Consider the following 18633-nt stretch of genomic DNA (forward strand, 5'->3'; position numbering starts at 1 on the left):
TATAGTCAAAAGATTGGTTCTTGTTGTAAAAGTACTGTGATCTCAAATAGGGGATAGAAAGTAGTTCTCAATCAAAATTCAAGATAGCTATTATACAAGCTGAATATATTTTTACTCTTGCTAATTTCATTTTGTAAAACTGTTACCTGTTAATATTTTGCAGAAGTAGCTGCTCCAAGAACACACAACCTAGGTAACTTGTGATAATAAGCCATCACCTATAGAATAGATAGTGGTAACTTCCAGTACTAAAGCAGACTCCAGTTAGATAAAAGGGTAAATAACTGTAAAGTTATGGATTAAAGTTAAAGCCCAGTACTCTTACTTTATGACTGGTGAGACTGGCTTGCTGGATGATTAAGATCAAACTTAGAGATTGGAGTTAAATATAGAGGTCAAGAAAAGTCCATATTTGGGTCTTGCCCTCAACATCAGCCTGAACCCAGGGAATAAGAGAACTTCTCTAAGGAGCGTTGCAACTCTGGGTCACACAACCTCCTGATCAAGGAGATTGTTGAGACTAGAGGATGAAAAATCATCCAGTGCATCTGCTGCAGAGGAGGGTCATGGAAAAGGGGAAACATCCCTTGATGCTTCTAAAGGAAGTCACCTCATCAAGAGACCCTGCCTAATCAAAGTCACTGGTGGAGATAAGGAGCCGCTCTTAAGTTCTGTACGAGTGACCCCTGTGGGAACTCAGCTGACTCTTTAACAAGACAGGAACCAGGTCAATTTGACCAGCTTGATCTTAGACACCCAGCAAAACAGTTAAAACCAAAGTATAGCCATTCTTGGGCATTTAAAGGAAATAATAGTTAAATGTAACTTAAGATGTAGCCTGATAACTATCAAGAGAAACTGCCAGAGTCAGAAGTTTTTAGTCAGTTTAAGGCCTGCAGATCTTCCTAAGCTACACAGGTAGACTTAATCTATGTTTGCCAGTATGATTATCTATTTCTAAGTAACAGAAGTATAGAGATCTCTACTAAATACAGGTTATACCAATAAAGGGATATTTTACAAAATCAGATGACATTAAGTAGCTTAACTATATTTTTTGGGGACATCTATGACAATGTTAAAGTCCCCAAATAAAGGCCTTGTCCTCTCCAGCCTTTGCTAGGTCTAGTTATGGGAACAATTTCTCAGTTCTTTCACCTCCTGGTGAGAGATTAACTTCTGTCATTTTCATGATACTCAGTGGCATGTTTCAGATGCTGCAACATTTACTTTGTACTAATCTCATTTCAGTACTCATGTCTTTTTGTTCTTCTACCATAGAAGCACCCACCCCCAGATGACTTTACAACCTGCTCTTCCCCAACCAGTCTTCTTCCTGGGACCCCTCGATTGACCCGATTTTTGTAAAAAAGAAGGAACTCCAAACTGCTTGCCCCTTGCTGCCCCCATTCAGCTTCGAAGCAGCCAGAATGACCGACGCCCCTTTTCATTTCCTTAACAAGGAGTTATGGGTTCCTAAAGCTAAAGGGGGGAATGAAGCCAGAATTGGGAACAGGTAGTTAGTGTAGAAATAGGGGATCGGGTCAAATCGAGGAAATGAAGCCATGAAGCCATCTGCCTCTGCAAGTTGGAGACTGCCCCTGGAAGAATGGAATATCAAGGATCTCCGGAGGCCATTGATTACCAAATTTACCTGCCTTTATCAAGGACTGTTTATCAAGGACTGCAAACAAGGGGCTGATAATTGGTGGCCCGCACCCTGGGCCCTTGCCTGCCTGAAATCGCCTAGTCACCTTCATCAGGGAAAGAGTAAGTGCTGTACAGGTACTAATGCTCAGGCAATAATACCAGTCCCTCCGCCAAGGAAATAGCTTTGGAGAAGAGTATATAGAGACAGAAGTTCCATGATTAGAACTTACCAGAAAAGAAAATGGGGAAATGAAAGAATGGACATTTTTTTTTAAGCTGTCTGAGGTCACCCTCCCAGTTATCTTAACTCCCTAAGGTCACCCTCCCAGTTATCTCAACTCCCTAAGGTCTCCCTCCCATTGTCTCAACTCCCTAAGGTCTCCCTCCCAGTAATGGGAACAAAGCCCCTAAAGCTGTTCCAAGAAACAGCCCCAAACAGAGAGTAAAAGAGTAAATTGAGCCAGATAGCTAGATAGAGCTCAAACAGTAGGATTACCAGAAACTATTGACCAGAATCTACGACCTGTTGTAAAACATTGTAAAACATGTTGTATGTTATCAGCAAACCCAGACCCCCTTTGAAATTTCCCGGCAGCTTTGTTCCCCTTTTCCCTTTCATGTGCGACCCCTCCCGATATGTGGTCTCTGCCTTTATAAACCTACAAGATTTTCTGCTAGGGACTCGACTCCTGGACTTCTGCGTGAGTCATGAGTCGGGTCCCAGCGCGCTGGAATAAACACCTCTTGCGGTTTGCATCAAGTGACGCCTCCTGCGGTTGATGGGGGTTGCCGTTGATCCATGGGACAGAGTTGGGGTTTCTTTTTGGGGGCCTTACAGTAGAAAAGTACTGCTCTTTAATCATTCATCTCTTGAAGGTCATCGAGGTTGGTTCCATAATCTAGCTATTGTGAATTGAGCTGCTATAAACATTGATGTGGCTGCATTACTGTAGTATGCTGATTTTAAGTCCTTTGGGTATAAACCGAGGAGTGGGATAGCTGGGTCAGAAGGTGGGTCCATTCCAAGTTTTCTGAGGAATCTCCACACTGCTTTCCAGAGTGGTTGCACCAATTTGCAACTCCACCAGCAATGTAAAAGTGTGCAGGTGGCGGGTGAGAGAAGAATGGAGGAACTTTAGATTACATAGAGGGAAATGAGAGGGAGGAGGGGCGGGGGTATGAAAAACGGTGGAATGAGACAGACATAATTACCCTATGTACATATATGATTACATGAATGGTATGAATCTACATTGTGCACAACCATAGAATTGAAAAGTTGTACTCCATTTGAGTACAATGAATCAAAATGAAGTCTGTGGAGAAAAAAAAAAAAAAAAAAAAAAAAAAGAGTACTGCTCCATTCATTACAGCCAGAAAGCAGAGATGGGGCTGCAGAGAACATGAACCCTTCCAGGGCAGGGCCCCAGAGACCCACCTTGTAATGGTTAACTTGACCTGTCAATTGGATTAAGGGATGCTGATGATTAAGAGGCTTCTGGGTGTGTCAATGAGGGTGTGTCTAGGAATGATTGGAATGTGGGATAGAGCCCCTCCCTAACATGGGCAGCACCACCCAGTAGGATGGTGGCTTGGTTGTAATAAAAGTTGGAAGAAAAAGGAAGCAGGAGCGATGCAGGCTCAATTCTTCTTGAACAGGTACTTGGTTGCTGTTGCAATCGCCTGAGGACATGAGGATGTCAGACTCATTCCTCAGACTGCCAGACTGCCCATGATTCTCCAGGTAGTTTCCAGGAGCCTTCAGTCTCAGACTCGGTTAGCACCATTGATCCTTCTTGTCTTGAGGTGTCAGCTTCTTGGACTGTGCAGCTCTCCAGCCTGCAGACGGCCAGTGTAGACTATCCAGCTTCTGGTTGTGTAAGCCAATCTACTAAATCCTCTTTTTATAATCATACTTCCTGTTGATTCTGTTCCTCTAGAGAACCCTAATATACATTTCCTCCAGCCATACCCCACCTGCCTTCAATTACCACCCAGTCAGTCCACTCAAAATAGGATGGACTGGTCAGATTATAGCTTGCAATCTAATCACTTCACCTACTAATATTCCTGCATTAACAGGAGCTTTGGGGGACACCTCCTAGCCAGATCATACGATAGATATGTGGTTTTGGTGAGAATATGATTTCATCAAAAAATTTTAAACCTTCAGTCTAGTTCCAGTCAGTTCCATGTCAAAAATCTCTTCCTGTCATAGATTTAAGCCTGCCAACTCTCCTCTTTATTTACTCACTTCTGTGCTTAATTAACACAACTATTATTTTAATAGTGGCTATTTTAAAGACAATAGGCTAGAATAGCATTATCTTTACTTTGATCTTTGTTATATAGCTGCCACCATCCAGATGAAGTATCTTAATGACTAAAGGTTCTGCTTTATGGGGTGTAGTTGTAGTTGACTTTATCAACTTTCAGGGCCCAAATTATTAGATTTTACATTTACTGCATTGCAAGACACAGAGAATGTGCCTCCCTTAGCTAAGCTATTATTTTCTTATATTTCTTCTTGTAAACTGGTTCATTCTTGTCTGATGTATTTCTCACAGTGCCTTGCTAAAAACTGCAAGGAGCAACATACACACAGATGTTCATCAACCTTCTTTCTTCTCTTTCTTCCTTTTTCCTTCTTCTTTCTTCTGCCCTCTTACTCCTCCTTGGCCTTCTTCCTCCTTCTCCTTCTTTTCACGACTCCTCCTTTATAAAGTTATGGGCACAGTAGGCACATGGTCTGCCTTCTAAGTTACTAGAAATAACAGTTTTACCAAATATTTTGCCATGATATTACAAAGATCTCCACCTTTTTTGCCTGCAATTATCTGCTTTGTTTATATCCACAGACTGCTTGATTAATGCCATATATTCTAGCTTTTTGTTATGGTAGCACAATAAAAAGGCATAAGAATAAAGTGATTCAAAGAAGATTGGAATTTGTGTCTTATCACATGACAGTCCAGAGAGAGGCAGCTCTTCTTGAGGCCACCCAGAGACTAAGGTTCCATAATTCCTTAGATGCTCCATCTTCATGGTGGAAGCTTGCTAGCCAGCACCACAACTGTGATTCCACAGGAAGAGAGAAGAGAGAAAGTGGTTGGCAAACATTTTCATTTTTAAGATTTGAATGGATATTGGACACTGTTCACATCCCCTTGGCTTAATGGTCAGGAGCCATACCTACCTGTGAGGTAGACTAGGAAATGATAGTTTACTTAGTTTGCTCCAGTTAGGAGTTAATGAGTTAGCTAAAAGTGGGATTCCATTATGTGTCATCCTGAAGAAAAGAAAGACAATAAAAAACACCATGTACCTGAAACACCCCTTTCTGTTCCCACGAACTTAGCCAAGTTAAGGGAACAATAAGAGCAGGCCTCAGCTGGAATTTCCAGATAAATACTATCTTTAGAGACACTAGCTCTTTTTTTCTTATATATATTTCAACTAGGGCCTCTGCTGTTATTTGTAGGAATGGCTTTCTTGCATGCCTGACAGGACAGCTCATCCTTGGAATGCTGGTCATATAAGGAACAAAGCAAACTAATGATTTCACTGCTTCTGTAGCCTAATTTATAAAGTCCCTCTCCCTGTGGTAACTGATATGGAACTCTGGACACTCTGGAGATAATAAGTGTCACTTGTCCAGTGGGTCACCACTGGACAAAGATACCAGAGGAATGAAGGCACTATTTTCTGGCAAAGCACCAGAGGGATGGAGGTAATGTCTGTCCATCCACACTGTTGCCACTGGACCTTCCCTGTAAGCATTTTTCACCACCATCTCCTGGTATTTTCTTCAGTCTCTCAAGCATCTGTCCCATGCCTAATACAACTAAGCTGTGGTCTTGACACAGTACTTTATCATAATGGGGTAAAGGGGGAGATTACTACTTAATGTCATCATGTCCTGTTGACTTTTTTCATCAGGTGTGTATATTAGCTTTATAGTAATAACAATAAGGAAGAAGTTGCTAAAATAGTAACTATTTTCAGGCCAGGAATTTTAGTCACATACCATAAGTATCTGACTCTGGAAAAGAAAAGAGCATAGATTTTCTATTTTTCTTTTCATCTTTCGATCCAAGGTCCTAAATCAAAATATACAAGTAATTTCTCATTGAGGAATAGACCAAACACTATAATAGCTACACATTTAATATCTCTACTATTATAAACTCACAGAAATGCATAGTATCGTTAAAAAAAGGACCCTGCATTCTCTATACACAAGTAACCTGAAATTCAAAGAAGTTAAATAAATGGCTTCAAATCAGAAAAGTGGCAACAGATCCAGAACTAGAATCAAATTCTACTGAATTGCTGGATGTGTGCCAACTGAAACATTTTTTGAGGCAGAAATTTCACTGTAATTTTGAGTTAAAATTAGAAAATGCAATTAAAATAATAAAGTGCAATTATAGATTACTATAATTTTCAATTAGATGACAAATGATAAAGATGTACATTTAAGAAATAGAACATAAATTACATTATATCTTTAATACTATATTTGCTTATATACAAACTGACCCTACTAGTTACATTACTTTTGTATTACTTCACTGCTGTATTTATTTCAAAATATATTTTATTCAATCCAAATAACAATGTAAACCAACAAAGTATGAGCTTGATTTCCCCATGTTTCAAAGGGTATAACTTAACACAGTATGCCTAGTAATTTGTTTTTTTAAAACCTAGGACTCTTCTAAAACTGAGCTGTCTTTAAGAGAACTCATAAAATGAAGAAGCATCAAATATAAAAGTAGAGCGCAATAAGAATTTATTTAGTTATTTGTACACACCCAATTCTGATTTAAGGACACTTTAAGATTACCTAAAATACATATATATATATATATATATATATATATGCTACATTAAATGTGAATATGGAATTTACTAATTCAACAAACATAAACTGTGTATCTCCATTAGGCATTATGCTCTTTCAGTGATCATGTTAAAAAGCAGAAATTATTCAAGTAGATGTAATATGGTTCATTCCACTCTTCCCAGAGGAACAAACATCAGATTTCAATGTTTATATAAGAAGATAGGAGGGTCTTATATATACGACATGCTAAGTAAAGGACTTCCAGTTGGTCAATAACAGGTTTACCAATCATCTCAATGAAGGATTCAGACAGGGGAATATCATGTTTGCATTTTAGAAAGATCACACTTAGGACAGGGTAAAGGTGGCCAGGAAGGAGAACACACTAATTAGTGACCAGCTTTAAGGTGACGGGGATCTGAATAAGGTAATCATCCAATAATAAAGAGGGGAGGGGGAGAAGAATTGACAACATATTGAGAACAGCCAATGGAGCCACAGTCAGATGATCCTTCCTGCACGCTAATATAAGGAAATTCCCTTTAATGGCAAAAACTCTCTTGCCTACCTGTTTTTTTTTTTTTTTTTTTTTTCTTTTTTTTTTTGTGGTGCTGTGGATCAAACCCAGGGCCTTGTGCTTGCAAGGCAAGCACTCTACCAACTGAGCTTTCTCCCCAGCCCTGCCTACATGGTTTCTGAAGAGAATTCAAATGTAATTCTTATCTTTGTTCCTCTGCCCTACACCTTTCTTCTTGGCTTCTTTCAAAATTTCCTTTTTAAAAAAAAATTTGCCCTTTTTATGTTTTATTTTGAGACAAGGTATCACTAAATTGCCCAGGCTGGACTTGAAGTTGGGATCCTACTGCGTTAGTCTCCTGAGTTGCTAGAATTACAGATATGCACCACCAGGCTTGGGCTATAACATTCTTCGAAAGAGGGCTTTTATTAGGTGTAATGTGTACTGCACACTCTGGGACAACCAGTAAGGAAAATTTTAAAAGAAGTCTAATTGATATGCTAAGAGAAGAGACAAAATGGACCATATAAAATGCTCAATTAGTAAGGTGCAGTGGTACACACCTGTAATCCCAGTGTCTGGGGAGGCTGAGGCAGGAGGATGGCAAGTTCAAAGCCAGCCTCAGCAACTTAGAGAGGCCCTGTCTCTAAATAAAATATTTCTTAAAAGGGCTGAGGATGTGGCTCAGTGGTTAAGTGCCCGTGGGTTCAATCCCCAGTACAAACAACAACAACAAAACTTGATTAACACTAGAGAAGGTAGGATAAGAATGGAAAAAGGAGAGAGAAATAGAGAGAGAGAGAGAAATAGAGAGAGAGAGATACTGAGAAAAGAAGAAAGAACAATGAATGGAAAATAGTCACAAAATGGCCTTTATAGGGTTTAGGGGTACTGTGGGAGCACAGGAAACTACAGGGTTCCCAAAACCCCTGCTTTAGAGGAAAGATAATCTTTAAAGTATGTCTCTGATATTTCCCCCACTTAAAATATTCAACACCTTCCAGAATTTGGAATGGCATTTTCAACTTTTAAAATATCTTCCAAGATTGTGCAGAACTAGGCAACTAACTGTTCACAATCTGGTAATCTAGTCACAGTCCTTGAAGACACTGAGTCATGAGGCCCATAGTCCACCCTCCCAAGTCATTTCTTTATCCACTATCCTTTCCCTCCAGGAACAAGTAAAGGAAGGGGTATGTCTGGATTCTCTGTGCAATGCAGCTCCAGTTACTAAGAGAGATTTTACCTTTTGAAGTTCTTTTCTTGCTGCCCTATCAGTGTATCTCAGAGTGGTTTCTGGAATACCTGCATCAGAATCACCTGGAATGTCTGGTAAAAACAGATTTCTGGGTCCTACCCAAGCACTACTGAAGCAGACTCTCAGAAGTGGTCTCAGGAACCTGAATTGCTAGCCAGTCACATGTCAATATTATGCACACTAGAGTGTGAGAACCACTGCTTTAATTATAGTTTCTTTATAGTGGGGATGGGTAGGGAAGACTCTTTCATTTATATTTTGGGTCAATTCATTGCTAGGAATATTCACATTCTCCAATCACCTGCTGAATGTATCTGCTAACTAAATATACTAAAGGAATCAAGGAATATTTGTTAAAAGATTAAGTGAGGAGCAAAATATTACATACTCTTAAGGATTGTGATAAGCAAAACATTTTGATTCTTCTAGATAGTAGTAATTTTATTCTAAGGTTTTTGAAACTTTCATATTCTTGTATTTCATGTATACAGATTAGCTGTAATTTTAAAACTATAAAGCAAAGCAAGCCTAAATTTATGTAGATGTTAACCTTGCTCTATTGCAGAACATCTAAAAAATAAATCACTTGAGCTTCTCATGTCAGTTAACTTTGAAATAAAGAATTCCTGCAAAAGAAAAATAAATTCATGAAAACATAAGCATTTGTAGAAAACATAAATCTAAAATGACATTATGTAAAATATAAATCCAGAACAGCAATGACAAAAAATTATACAGAGTTGTCATAGGATCAAGAAAATGGTATCCTAAAATATTGGGGGCACTGGAAGATTGACCTAAGGGATGGAAAAACTAAATAGAGGGGCAGTGACCAGGGTAAATGAGAAGAGGAAAAAAAAAAAAATTAATGGGCTAAGAACATTAGGCCTACTCATCAACCCCTCCCAAGAACCATGAAAAGTAAGAATTTTAAGAAACCAAAAAGCTAATCTGCAGGACAAAAGCATAAGAGGAAGGGGACTTTTAACTGGCTTCTTCAACTATCTGGACAATGGGTTACACATATACCACATTATGCCACTGGACTACTTTGTAAAGGCCTTGTTAAACTCTAACATTAGTACAATTCAAAACTGTATAAGGCTGGGTATGGTGCTGCACACTGTAATCTCAATTATCAGGGATGTTGAGGCAGGAGGATTGAAAATGCAAGGCCAGCTTGAGCAACTTAGGGAGACCCTGTCTCAAAATAGCAACAACAACAAAAACAGACTGGGGATATAGCTTAATGGTGGAGTGCCCCTGGGTTCAAAACAGAAACATGGCAAAACGAAAACTAAAACAGAGCATAACAAAAAAATCTGTATAAGAACATCAATATCTACATGGGAGAAAGGCTCTGGCTTGACTTTCAGTTCCTTCTTATATTCCCATTTTGGGAAAACTGTGCTATAGCCCATTCTTCCATACATGTTCTCTGTGAAAGAAAGGATTGATAAGTACTAAATAGAAACAATCAATGATCTACCTCAAAGGCATTTCTCAGGGGAGACTATGCCATTCAAAAGGAAGACAAGATGTTTCTACCCATTGATTTGTTAGTGGGGCATGGATGTATGTGTGTGTATGTGTGTGTGTGTGTGTGTGTGTGTGTGTGTGTTATATGTGCATGTGGATTATGTTTGTGCAGGTGCACATATGTATGTGTGTGCTAAAAGGACATGGTGGGACCGACCAACTCTCAGAATATGACTCACCTTGCACCTGTCAGCAGCAGAATACAAACACTGACATCAACGCTATCACTCTGGAAAAGAGGTGAAGTTGTAGGTGTATATCTTAGTCTTTCCTCCTCAGCAAGGAGGGAAAACACAAAGACACACTGGCATTCTCCTAACTTGGGATTCAGGGCAATGGGGGTCAGTCCCTCTATATTCTGGGTGGTCAAGGGAGGACTGGAGAGGGACTAACACTGGAAACTCACTCAGGATACTGATGGAAGACCAATTCTTCTTCAAAGACATGACTGAACCAGAATTCTTATGTAAATTTGTGAGTGATGATGTACCTGCACAAAATGAGAGAAATTAAAAAAAATGAAGTAGTGATTAAAATCCTCTGAAGTTAAGCTGTGATAGGAAAATAACAAAACAATCTCGTAAACAAAGAGCAAAACTTACCTGTAAGCATCTTTCTTTCCAGTTCCTCTTGGATTTTAAGAAGAACTCTTTCCTGTTCTAAGGCTTCTAAATACTTTGAATAGCACCAGGTTGGCTGGAAAAATGATTTTCAAAGTTAATTCTAGAAATTTTTGCCTCAGGAAATAAACTGAAGGTAAAATGACTTATATCAGTTCCTTCATTTAAACTTTGTATTGAAGAAAAGTATGCATATCAGAAGTTTAAGTGATACACATTTTCACAAACTGAATCTGCTCATTTAACATATTAACTGGCATCACAAATTATTATCACTCTTACTCCTTTTCTTAGAATATTTATGATGAGGTAAAAGCATTTTTAAAAATTTTACCTAAATTCGTATATTTTCTGGATGGGTAGGGTAGGGGAGGATGTGAGGATGATGATAATATTGCTCAGTGAATCAATGTTTTATAGAGTTTTATAGATTTCTTGACAGTTAATCAGTCATCTTTACATATTAGGGGCTTATAAAAGATCCAAGATTATTGGCGTGGGAGGAGCAGAGGACAATTTTTGCATTTGGATTAATTACAATTTCAATGTGCAAAATTTATCTGAAAAAAAATGCATATACCAGGCACCCACATTTGCAAAATAGCAGTGTTATTATTGTTTTACAAATTGTTAGAGTAATTCAACACGGATACTTTAAACAGCTAAAATCACTATGATCTATATTTATATTTATAAAATGCCTTTGGTTTCCAATGGTTTTTTCTTCTTTCTTTCTTTTTATTCAATACTGAGAACTGAACCCAGGAGCATTCTACCTCTGAACTATATCTCCAGAACTTTTCATTTTGAGACAAGGTCTTGCTAAAAGCTAATTTGTAATGCTCCTGCTTCACCCTCCCAAGTCACTGAGATTACATGACTATACCACAACTCCCAGCTTCAAAACTTTTTCATTCCTACAAATATCTTGAGCTATCTGATAGGATATCATCATCTCCGTTTCTCTCTTTTTACAAACAGGAAATCAGACTTCAAGGAGATTATGTGCCGTTTCAGTCACTGAAGTAACGCTGAATCGTAAGGAAAGAGTTAAATCAGAAGCCTGCTCATCTTCATCAGCACTTATCTCTTTCTTTTTATACTGTTTTTTTGAAGTTTAATACCAATTGTTTACTAATGTATTTCTGAATGTATTTTAAGTATTGTACATTTTTGGATATTTCTCTTTCAGCACATGGTTCCATAAAATTGAATATTTCTATTCTCACAAGAATAGCTTTTCAGGCTATTAGGTCAACCAGATAACTGAAGTTATGTGACATTCCTAAGTGCTAAAATGATTGTTTCTTCAGTTCATATTACCCTAAGATACACTTTCATTATAAAATAATAAAAAATGGACATAAACTAAAACATGAAATTTAGGGGGAAGTGATATTAATGTGCTAGCTATAAACATAAACAAAAAAATTGTGAATCTATTAGTTCGTGCTCATGCACTAGCCAATTTTATGACGACTTCAAAAAATTAGAAAATTGAGACAAAGCATTTAACATTCTTCTGTCATCTTTTAACACTAGAATATAACAACTTATATATGTATATCTATATCTATATTCTGTCTTGTTCTCTTTTTTTCCAGTAAAATGGTCATTTCAACTTCTGAAATTTAAATCTTCTTCATGTGTATCAAGAAGTTATTTCCCTTGATTACATATCCAGAATCAGCTTAAAAATGTTCTCTGAAGACTCAAGGACTTTCCCTTCCAATCATTCCTAGTATTATAATTTTAGCCCCACTTTCAAACAAACGCACCCCAAGCACTGTCCAGTGACGGAGTTATTGGGAGCTACCCCCACCCCAGTGCTCTGGAGAGGAAGTGAGAACCACTTACCTGCCGGCCATATGCTTGTAGGCCTTGGAGGGGTTCAGTGACCAAAGCGCTTTTGGCAGCAGACCCTGTACTTCCATGCTGTTTGATTCCAAACTGTAATTATATTAAATTAAATTACTCCAGAAAAGGGATAATACTATGCTAATATGAATTTGAAGTGAAGTTATAATATTTCATGGTGAGTGCTACAATTGAGGTTTCATCAAGTCACTCTGATCTTTAATTTTCTTTTATACTAATAAAAATATTTAAAAACAAATGAGATAATGAAGTTGAATGTAAAAATCCATTCCCAAATTCTAGCGTCTAAGAACACTGTAACATTTTCAAGAACATCCATCCAGACTTCTCACTAAAGAAAATGCATAGAAATATAATTATAATCTATAATTTTAATGATTGTATTTTGTTGCTTGAATTTTATACAAATGGAATCAAACTATATGCGTTTTTTTCCTTTTTTTTTTTTTTGAACTTTTTCAGACCATTTATTAAGGAAACTTAAATGTGCTTCCTTGAGTGGTGAGTTCTGAAGATTGTTTTCAAAAGATATTCTAGTCTGCCTTTTGCTGTGCTATTTTTTTTAATTTTAATTAAAAATCATAAATTACATAGGGCAATGTTCTTTGATTCATTTTGTTATTTTTTTCCCTTCCCCCCTTCACTCCCCCCCTTTTCCCTCTATACAGTCCTTTCTTCCTCATTCTTACCACCCTCCTTATCCCTAACCCTAAACATAACCCTAACCCTAACACTAACCCTAACACTAACCCCTCCTACCCCCCCCGCCCCGTATGTCCTCATCCGCTTATCAGCGAGATCATTCGTCCTTTAGTTTTTTGAGATTGGCTTATCTCACTTAGCATGATATCCTCCAATTTCATCCATTTGTCTGCGAATGCCATAATTTTGTCATTCCTCATAGCGGAGTAATATTCCATTGTATATATATGTCACAGTTTCTTTATCCATTCATCAACTGAAGGGCATCTGGGTTGGTTCCACAATCTGGCTATAGTGAATTGAGCAGCTATGAACATTGATGTGGCTGTATCTCTGTAGTATGCTGATTTTAAGTCCTTTGGGTATAGGACAAGGAGTGGGATAGCTGGGTCAAATGGTGGTTCCATTCCAAGCTTTCCGAGGAATCTCCATACTGCTTTCCAGAGTGGCTGCACTAGCTTGCAACCCCACCAGCAATGTATGAGTGTACCTTTTTCCCCACATCCTCGCCAAACCTATTGTTGCTTATGTTCTTGATAATCGCCATTCTAATTGGGGTGAGATGAAATCTTAGGGTAGTTTTGATTTGCATTTCTCTTATTACTAGAGATGTTGAACATTTTTTCATATATCTGTTGATTGCTTGTACATCTTCTTCTGTGAAGTGTCTGTTCATTTCCTTAGCCCATTTGTTGATTGGATTATTTGTATTCTTGGTGTAGAATTTTTTCTTTATAGATTCGGGATATTAGCACTCTATCTGAAGTATGAGTGGCAAAGATATTCTCCCACTCTGTAGGCTCTCTCTTCACATTACTGATAGTTTCCTAGAGAGAAAGCTTTTTAATTTGAATCTATCCCAGTTGTTGATTCTTGCTTTTATTTCTTGTGCTATGGGAGTCCTGTTAAGGAAGTCTGCTCCTAAGCCAACAAGTTGAAGGTTTGGACCTACTTTTTCTTCTATAAGATGCAGGGTCTTTGGTCTGATTCCAAGGTCCTTGATCCATTTTGAGTTGAGTTTTGTGCAGGGTGAGAGATAGGGATTTAATTTCATTCTGTTGCATATGGTTTTCCAGTTTTCCCAGCACCATTTGTTGAAGAGGCTATCTTTTCTCCATTGCATATTTTTGGCACCTTTGTCTAGTATGAGAAAATTGTATTGATTTGGGTTTGTGTCCGTGTCCTCTATTCTGTACCATTGATCTACCTGTCTATTTTGGTACCAATACCATGCCATTTTTGTTACTATTGCTTTGTAATAGAGTTGAAGATCTGGTATTGCGATACCCCCTGCTTCGCTCTTTCTACTGAGGATTGTTTTAGCTATTCTGGGTTTCTTATTCTTCCAGATGAATTTCATAATTGCTTGCTCTATTTCTGTGAGGGACATCATTGGGATTTTAATTGGAATTGCATTGAATCTATATAGCACTTTTGGTAGTATGGCCATTTTGACAATATTAATTCTTCCTATCCATGAACATGGGAGATCTTTCCATCTTCTAAGGTTTTCATTAATTTCTTTCTTTAGTGTTCTGTAGTTCTCATTGTAGAGGTCTTTCACCTCTTTTGTGAGATTGATTCCCAAGTATTTTTTTCGATGCTACTGTGAATGGGGTAGTTTTCCTAATTTCTCTTTCTGAAGATTCATCACTTATGTGTAAAAATACATTGGATTTATGAGCATTGATCTTGTAACCTGCTACTTTACTGAATTCACTTATGAGTTCTAAGAGTTTTCTGGTGGAATTTCCAGGTTCCTCTAAATATATAATCATGTCATCAGCAAATAGAAATAGTTTGAGTTCCTCTTTTCCAATTCGTATCCCTTTAATTTCTTTGGTTTGTCTAATTGCTCTGGCTAGAGTCTCAAGAACAATGTTGAATAGAAGTGGTGAAAGAGGGCATCCCTGCCTTGTTCCAGTTTTAAGGGGGAATGCTTTCAGTTTTTCACCATTTAGAATGATATTGGCTATGGGCTTAGCATAGATGGCCTTCACAATGTTAAGGGATGATCCCACTACCCCAATTTTTTCTAGTGTTTTGAGCATGAAGGGATGCTGTATTTTATCGAATGCTTTTTCTGCATCTATTGAAATAATCATGTGATTCTTAACTTTTAGTCTGTTGATATGGTGAATGACATTTATTGATTTCCGGATGTTGAACCAACCTTGCATCCCTGGGATAAAACCCACTTGATCGTGGTGCACTATCTTTTTAATATATTTTTGTATGCGATTTGCTAAAATTTTGTTGAGAATTTTTGTGTCGATGTTCATTAAGGATATTGGTCTGAAATTTTCTTTCCTCGATGTATCTCTGTCTGGTTTAGGTATCAGGGTGATACTGGCTTCATAGAATGAGTTTGGGAGGGTTCCCTCCTCTTCTATTTTATGGAATACTTTGAGAAGTATTGGAATGAGCTCTTCTTTAAAGGTTTTGTAGAACTCGGCTGAGAACCCATCTGGCCCCGGACTTTTCTTTGTTGGTAGGCTTTTGATGACCTCTTCTATTTCATTGCTTGAAATTGATTTATTTAAGTTGTGTATGTCTTCCTCCTTCAGTTTAGGTAATTCATATGTCTCTAGAAACTTGTTGATGTCTTCGAGGTTTTCTGTTTTGTTGGAGTATAGATTTTCAAAATAGCTTCTAATTATGTTTTGTATTTCACTCGTGTCTGTTGTGATATTTCCTTGTTCATTCCGAATTTTAGTAATTTGAGTTTTCTCCCTTTTTCTCTTTGTTAGCGTGGCTAAGGGTTTATCAATTTTGTTTATTTTTTCAAAGAACCAACTATTTATTTTGTTAATTTTTCCGATTGTTTCTTTTGTTTCAATTTCGTTGATTTCAGCTCTGAGTTTAACTATTTCCTGTCTTCTACTACTTTTGGTGTTGGTCTGCTCTTCTTTTTCCAGGGCTTTGAGCTGTAGTGTTAAGCCATTTATTTGTTGATTTATACTTCTTTTGTTGAATGCACCCCATGAAATAAATCTTCCTTTCAGTACTGCTTTCATAGTGTCCCAGAGATTTTGATATGATGTGTCTTTGTTCTCATTTACCTCTAAGAATTTTTTGATTTCCCTCCTGATGTCTTCTGTTATCCATTCATCGTATAATAGTGTATTATTTAATCTCCAAGTATTGGAGAAGTTTGTTTTTTATTCTGTCATTTTTTTCTAATTTCAGTCCATTATGATCTGATAGAGTACAAGGTAGTATCTCTATCTTCTTGTGTTTGCTAACAGTAGCTTTGTGGCATAAGACATGGTCTATTTTAGAGAAGGATCCATGTGCTGCTGAGAAGAAAGTGTATTCGTTCTTTGTTGGATGGTATATTCTATATAAGTCGGTTAAGTCTAAATTGTTGATTGTGTTGTTGAGATCTATGGTTTCTTTATTCAATTTTTGTTTGGACAATCTATCCAGCGGTGAGAGAGGTGTGTTAAAATCACCTAGTATTATTGTGTTGTGGTCTATTTGATTTCTGGAATTGAGAAGGATTTGTTTGACGTACATGGATGAGCCAACGTTCGGGGCATAGACATTTATGATTGTTATGTCTTGCTGATTTATGCTTCCCTTAAGCAGTATGTAATGTCCTTCTTTATCCCTTCTGATTAGTTTTGGCTTAAAGTCCACATTATCTGAAATGAGGATGGATACTCCAGCTTTTTTGCTGTGTCCGTGTGCATGGTATGTTTTTTCCCATCCTTTCACCTTTAGTCTATGGGTATCTCTTTCTATGAGATGGGCCTCTTGCAGGCAGCATATTGTTGGATTTTTCTTTTTAATCCAATCTGCCAGTCTATGTCTTTTGATTGATGAGTTCAGGCCATTAACATTCACAGTTATTATTGTGATATGATTTGTATTCCTAGTCATTGGACTCATTTTTGTTTTTTGACATGATTTGGTTTCTCCTTTATTTGGCTATTCCTTTAGGCTAGTTCCTCCCATTGCTGATTTACATCGTTGTTTTTCATCTCTTCCTCATGGAATATTTTGCTGAGAATGTTCTGTAATGCCAGCTTTCTTTTAGTAAATTCCTTTAGCTTTTGTTTATCGTGGAAGGATTTTATCTCATCGTCAAATCTGAAAGTAAGTTTTGCTGGGTATAAAATTCTTGGTTGGCATCGATTTTCTTTCAGGGTTTGGTAAATGTTGTTCCAGGCCCTTCTAGCTTTTAGGGTCTGGTTTGAAAAATCTGCTGATGTTCTTATTGGTTTCTCCCTGAATGTAATCTGATTCTTTTCTCTCGTGGCCTTTAAAATTCTGTCTTTATTTTGAATGTTAGGTATTTTCATAATAATGTGCCTTGGTGTAGGTCTGTTGTAATTTTGTATATTTGGAGTCCTATAAGCCTCTTGTACTTGGATTTCCATTTCATTCTTGAGATTTGGGAAATTTTCTGATATTATTTCATTGAATAGATTGTTCATTCCTTTGGTTTCTTTCTCTAAGCCTTCCTCAATCCCAATAATTCTTAAATTTGGCCTCTTCATGATATCCCATAATTCTTGTATATTCTGTTCATGATTTCTTACCATCTTCTCTGTTTGGTCAACCTTGTTTTCAAGATTAAATATTTTGTCTTCAATATCTGAGGTTCTGTCTTCCAGGTGATCTATCCTATTGTTTATGCTTTCTATGGAGTTTTTAACTTGGTTTATTGTTTCCTTCATTTCAAGGATTTCCGTTTGTTTTTTTTTTTCAGTATCTCTAACTCTTTATTGAAATGCTCTTTTGCTTCCGTTATTTGCTCTTTTAACTGTCGATTAGTGCATTCATTTAATGCCTGCATCTGTTCTTTCATCTCCTCGTTTGCTTCCCTGATTGTTTTAATTATGTACATTCTGAACTCCCTTTCTGACATTTCTTCTGCTGTGCTGTCATTGGGTTTTATTGATATAGTATCTATGTTTGTTTCGGACATTTTCTTCCCTTCTCATATTGGTCAGATGTCAATGGGACTCTGTGATATTGTAGATTTCCTCTATTGGCTTATAGTGTCCCTGTAGATTTCCAGTGTATCACCTACCAGCCTTCAGTAGCCTGAAATCTTGGATTAATTTGATAATGCAGTGCTTCCGAAGAACGCTGCCCCTAGCCCGCTACTGGTTCCAGGGAGAGAGACCTGGAGAGGTCTCTTGTTGCACAGCCCTGGTTCCAGAGGCTGGTTGTAGGTCGGAGGTCTCCACTGGCTTGGGGACTTGTGGCTGGCTCTGTGTAGACAGGCTCTCACTGGGTGATTTGCCCCGAGAAGCTAGTCTAGAGAGGCGCTTCCCGCCAGAGGGGGCTGGGCTGCTTCACGTTTTTTTCTTTATTGATTCTTTTTAGTTAGATATATTATACTACATAAAAATATATATTTTGACATAATTTTAAAAGCATGGAAAATTTCCTGTTCTAATTCAGTCCCCAGGACTTCCCCTTCTCTTCTCCCTCCCCCTGCTCCCTTTCCTTTACTCTACTAATCTTTCTGCCATTTACACAGTTTTTTAAAAAAATTAATTTCTGGTGGATGTACACAGTGGTGACGTTCACTGTAGGATATTCATATACGTATATAGGAAAGTTATGTCAGATTCATTCCACTGTCTTTCCTTTTCCCATTCCT

General features: G+C 37.6%; 1 protein-coding gene across 4 annotated transcripts in view; it reads right to left on the bottom strand.

Annotated features, from left to right (window-relative positions):
- Positions 1–5443: 5443 nt before the first annotated feature.
- The window catches only part of RGS22 (regulator of G protein signaling 22), a 126296-nt gene continuing 113106 nt past the window's right edge, over positions 5444–18633 (bottom strand). For all 4 annotated transcript variants that reach the window (XM_079102620.1, XM_079102619.1, XM_079102621.1 and 1 more), the window contains 5 exons: positions 12291–12383; positions 10416–10509; positions 10220–10303; positions 9993–10042; positions 5444–8900 (listed from right to left, as the gene is read on the bottom strand). In XM_079102620.1, the coding sequence (XP_078958746.1) occupies positions 10038–10042; positions 10220–10303; positions 10416–10509; positions 12291–12383 (276 nt within the window). In that variant the 3' untranslated portion in view covers positions 5444–8900; positions 9993–10037. The remainder of the gene's footprint in view (positions 8901–9992; positions 10043–10219; positions 10304–10415; positions 10510–12290; positions 12384–18633) is intronic.

The sequence above is a fragment of the Sciurus vulgaris genome (genome assembly GCF_902686455.1).
Source record: "Sciurus vulgaris genome assembly, chromosome: 1".
NCBI lineage: Eukaryota > Metazoa > Chordata > Mammalia > Rodentia > Sciuridae > Sciurus > Sciurus vulgaris.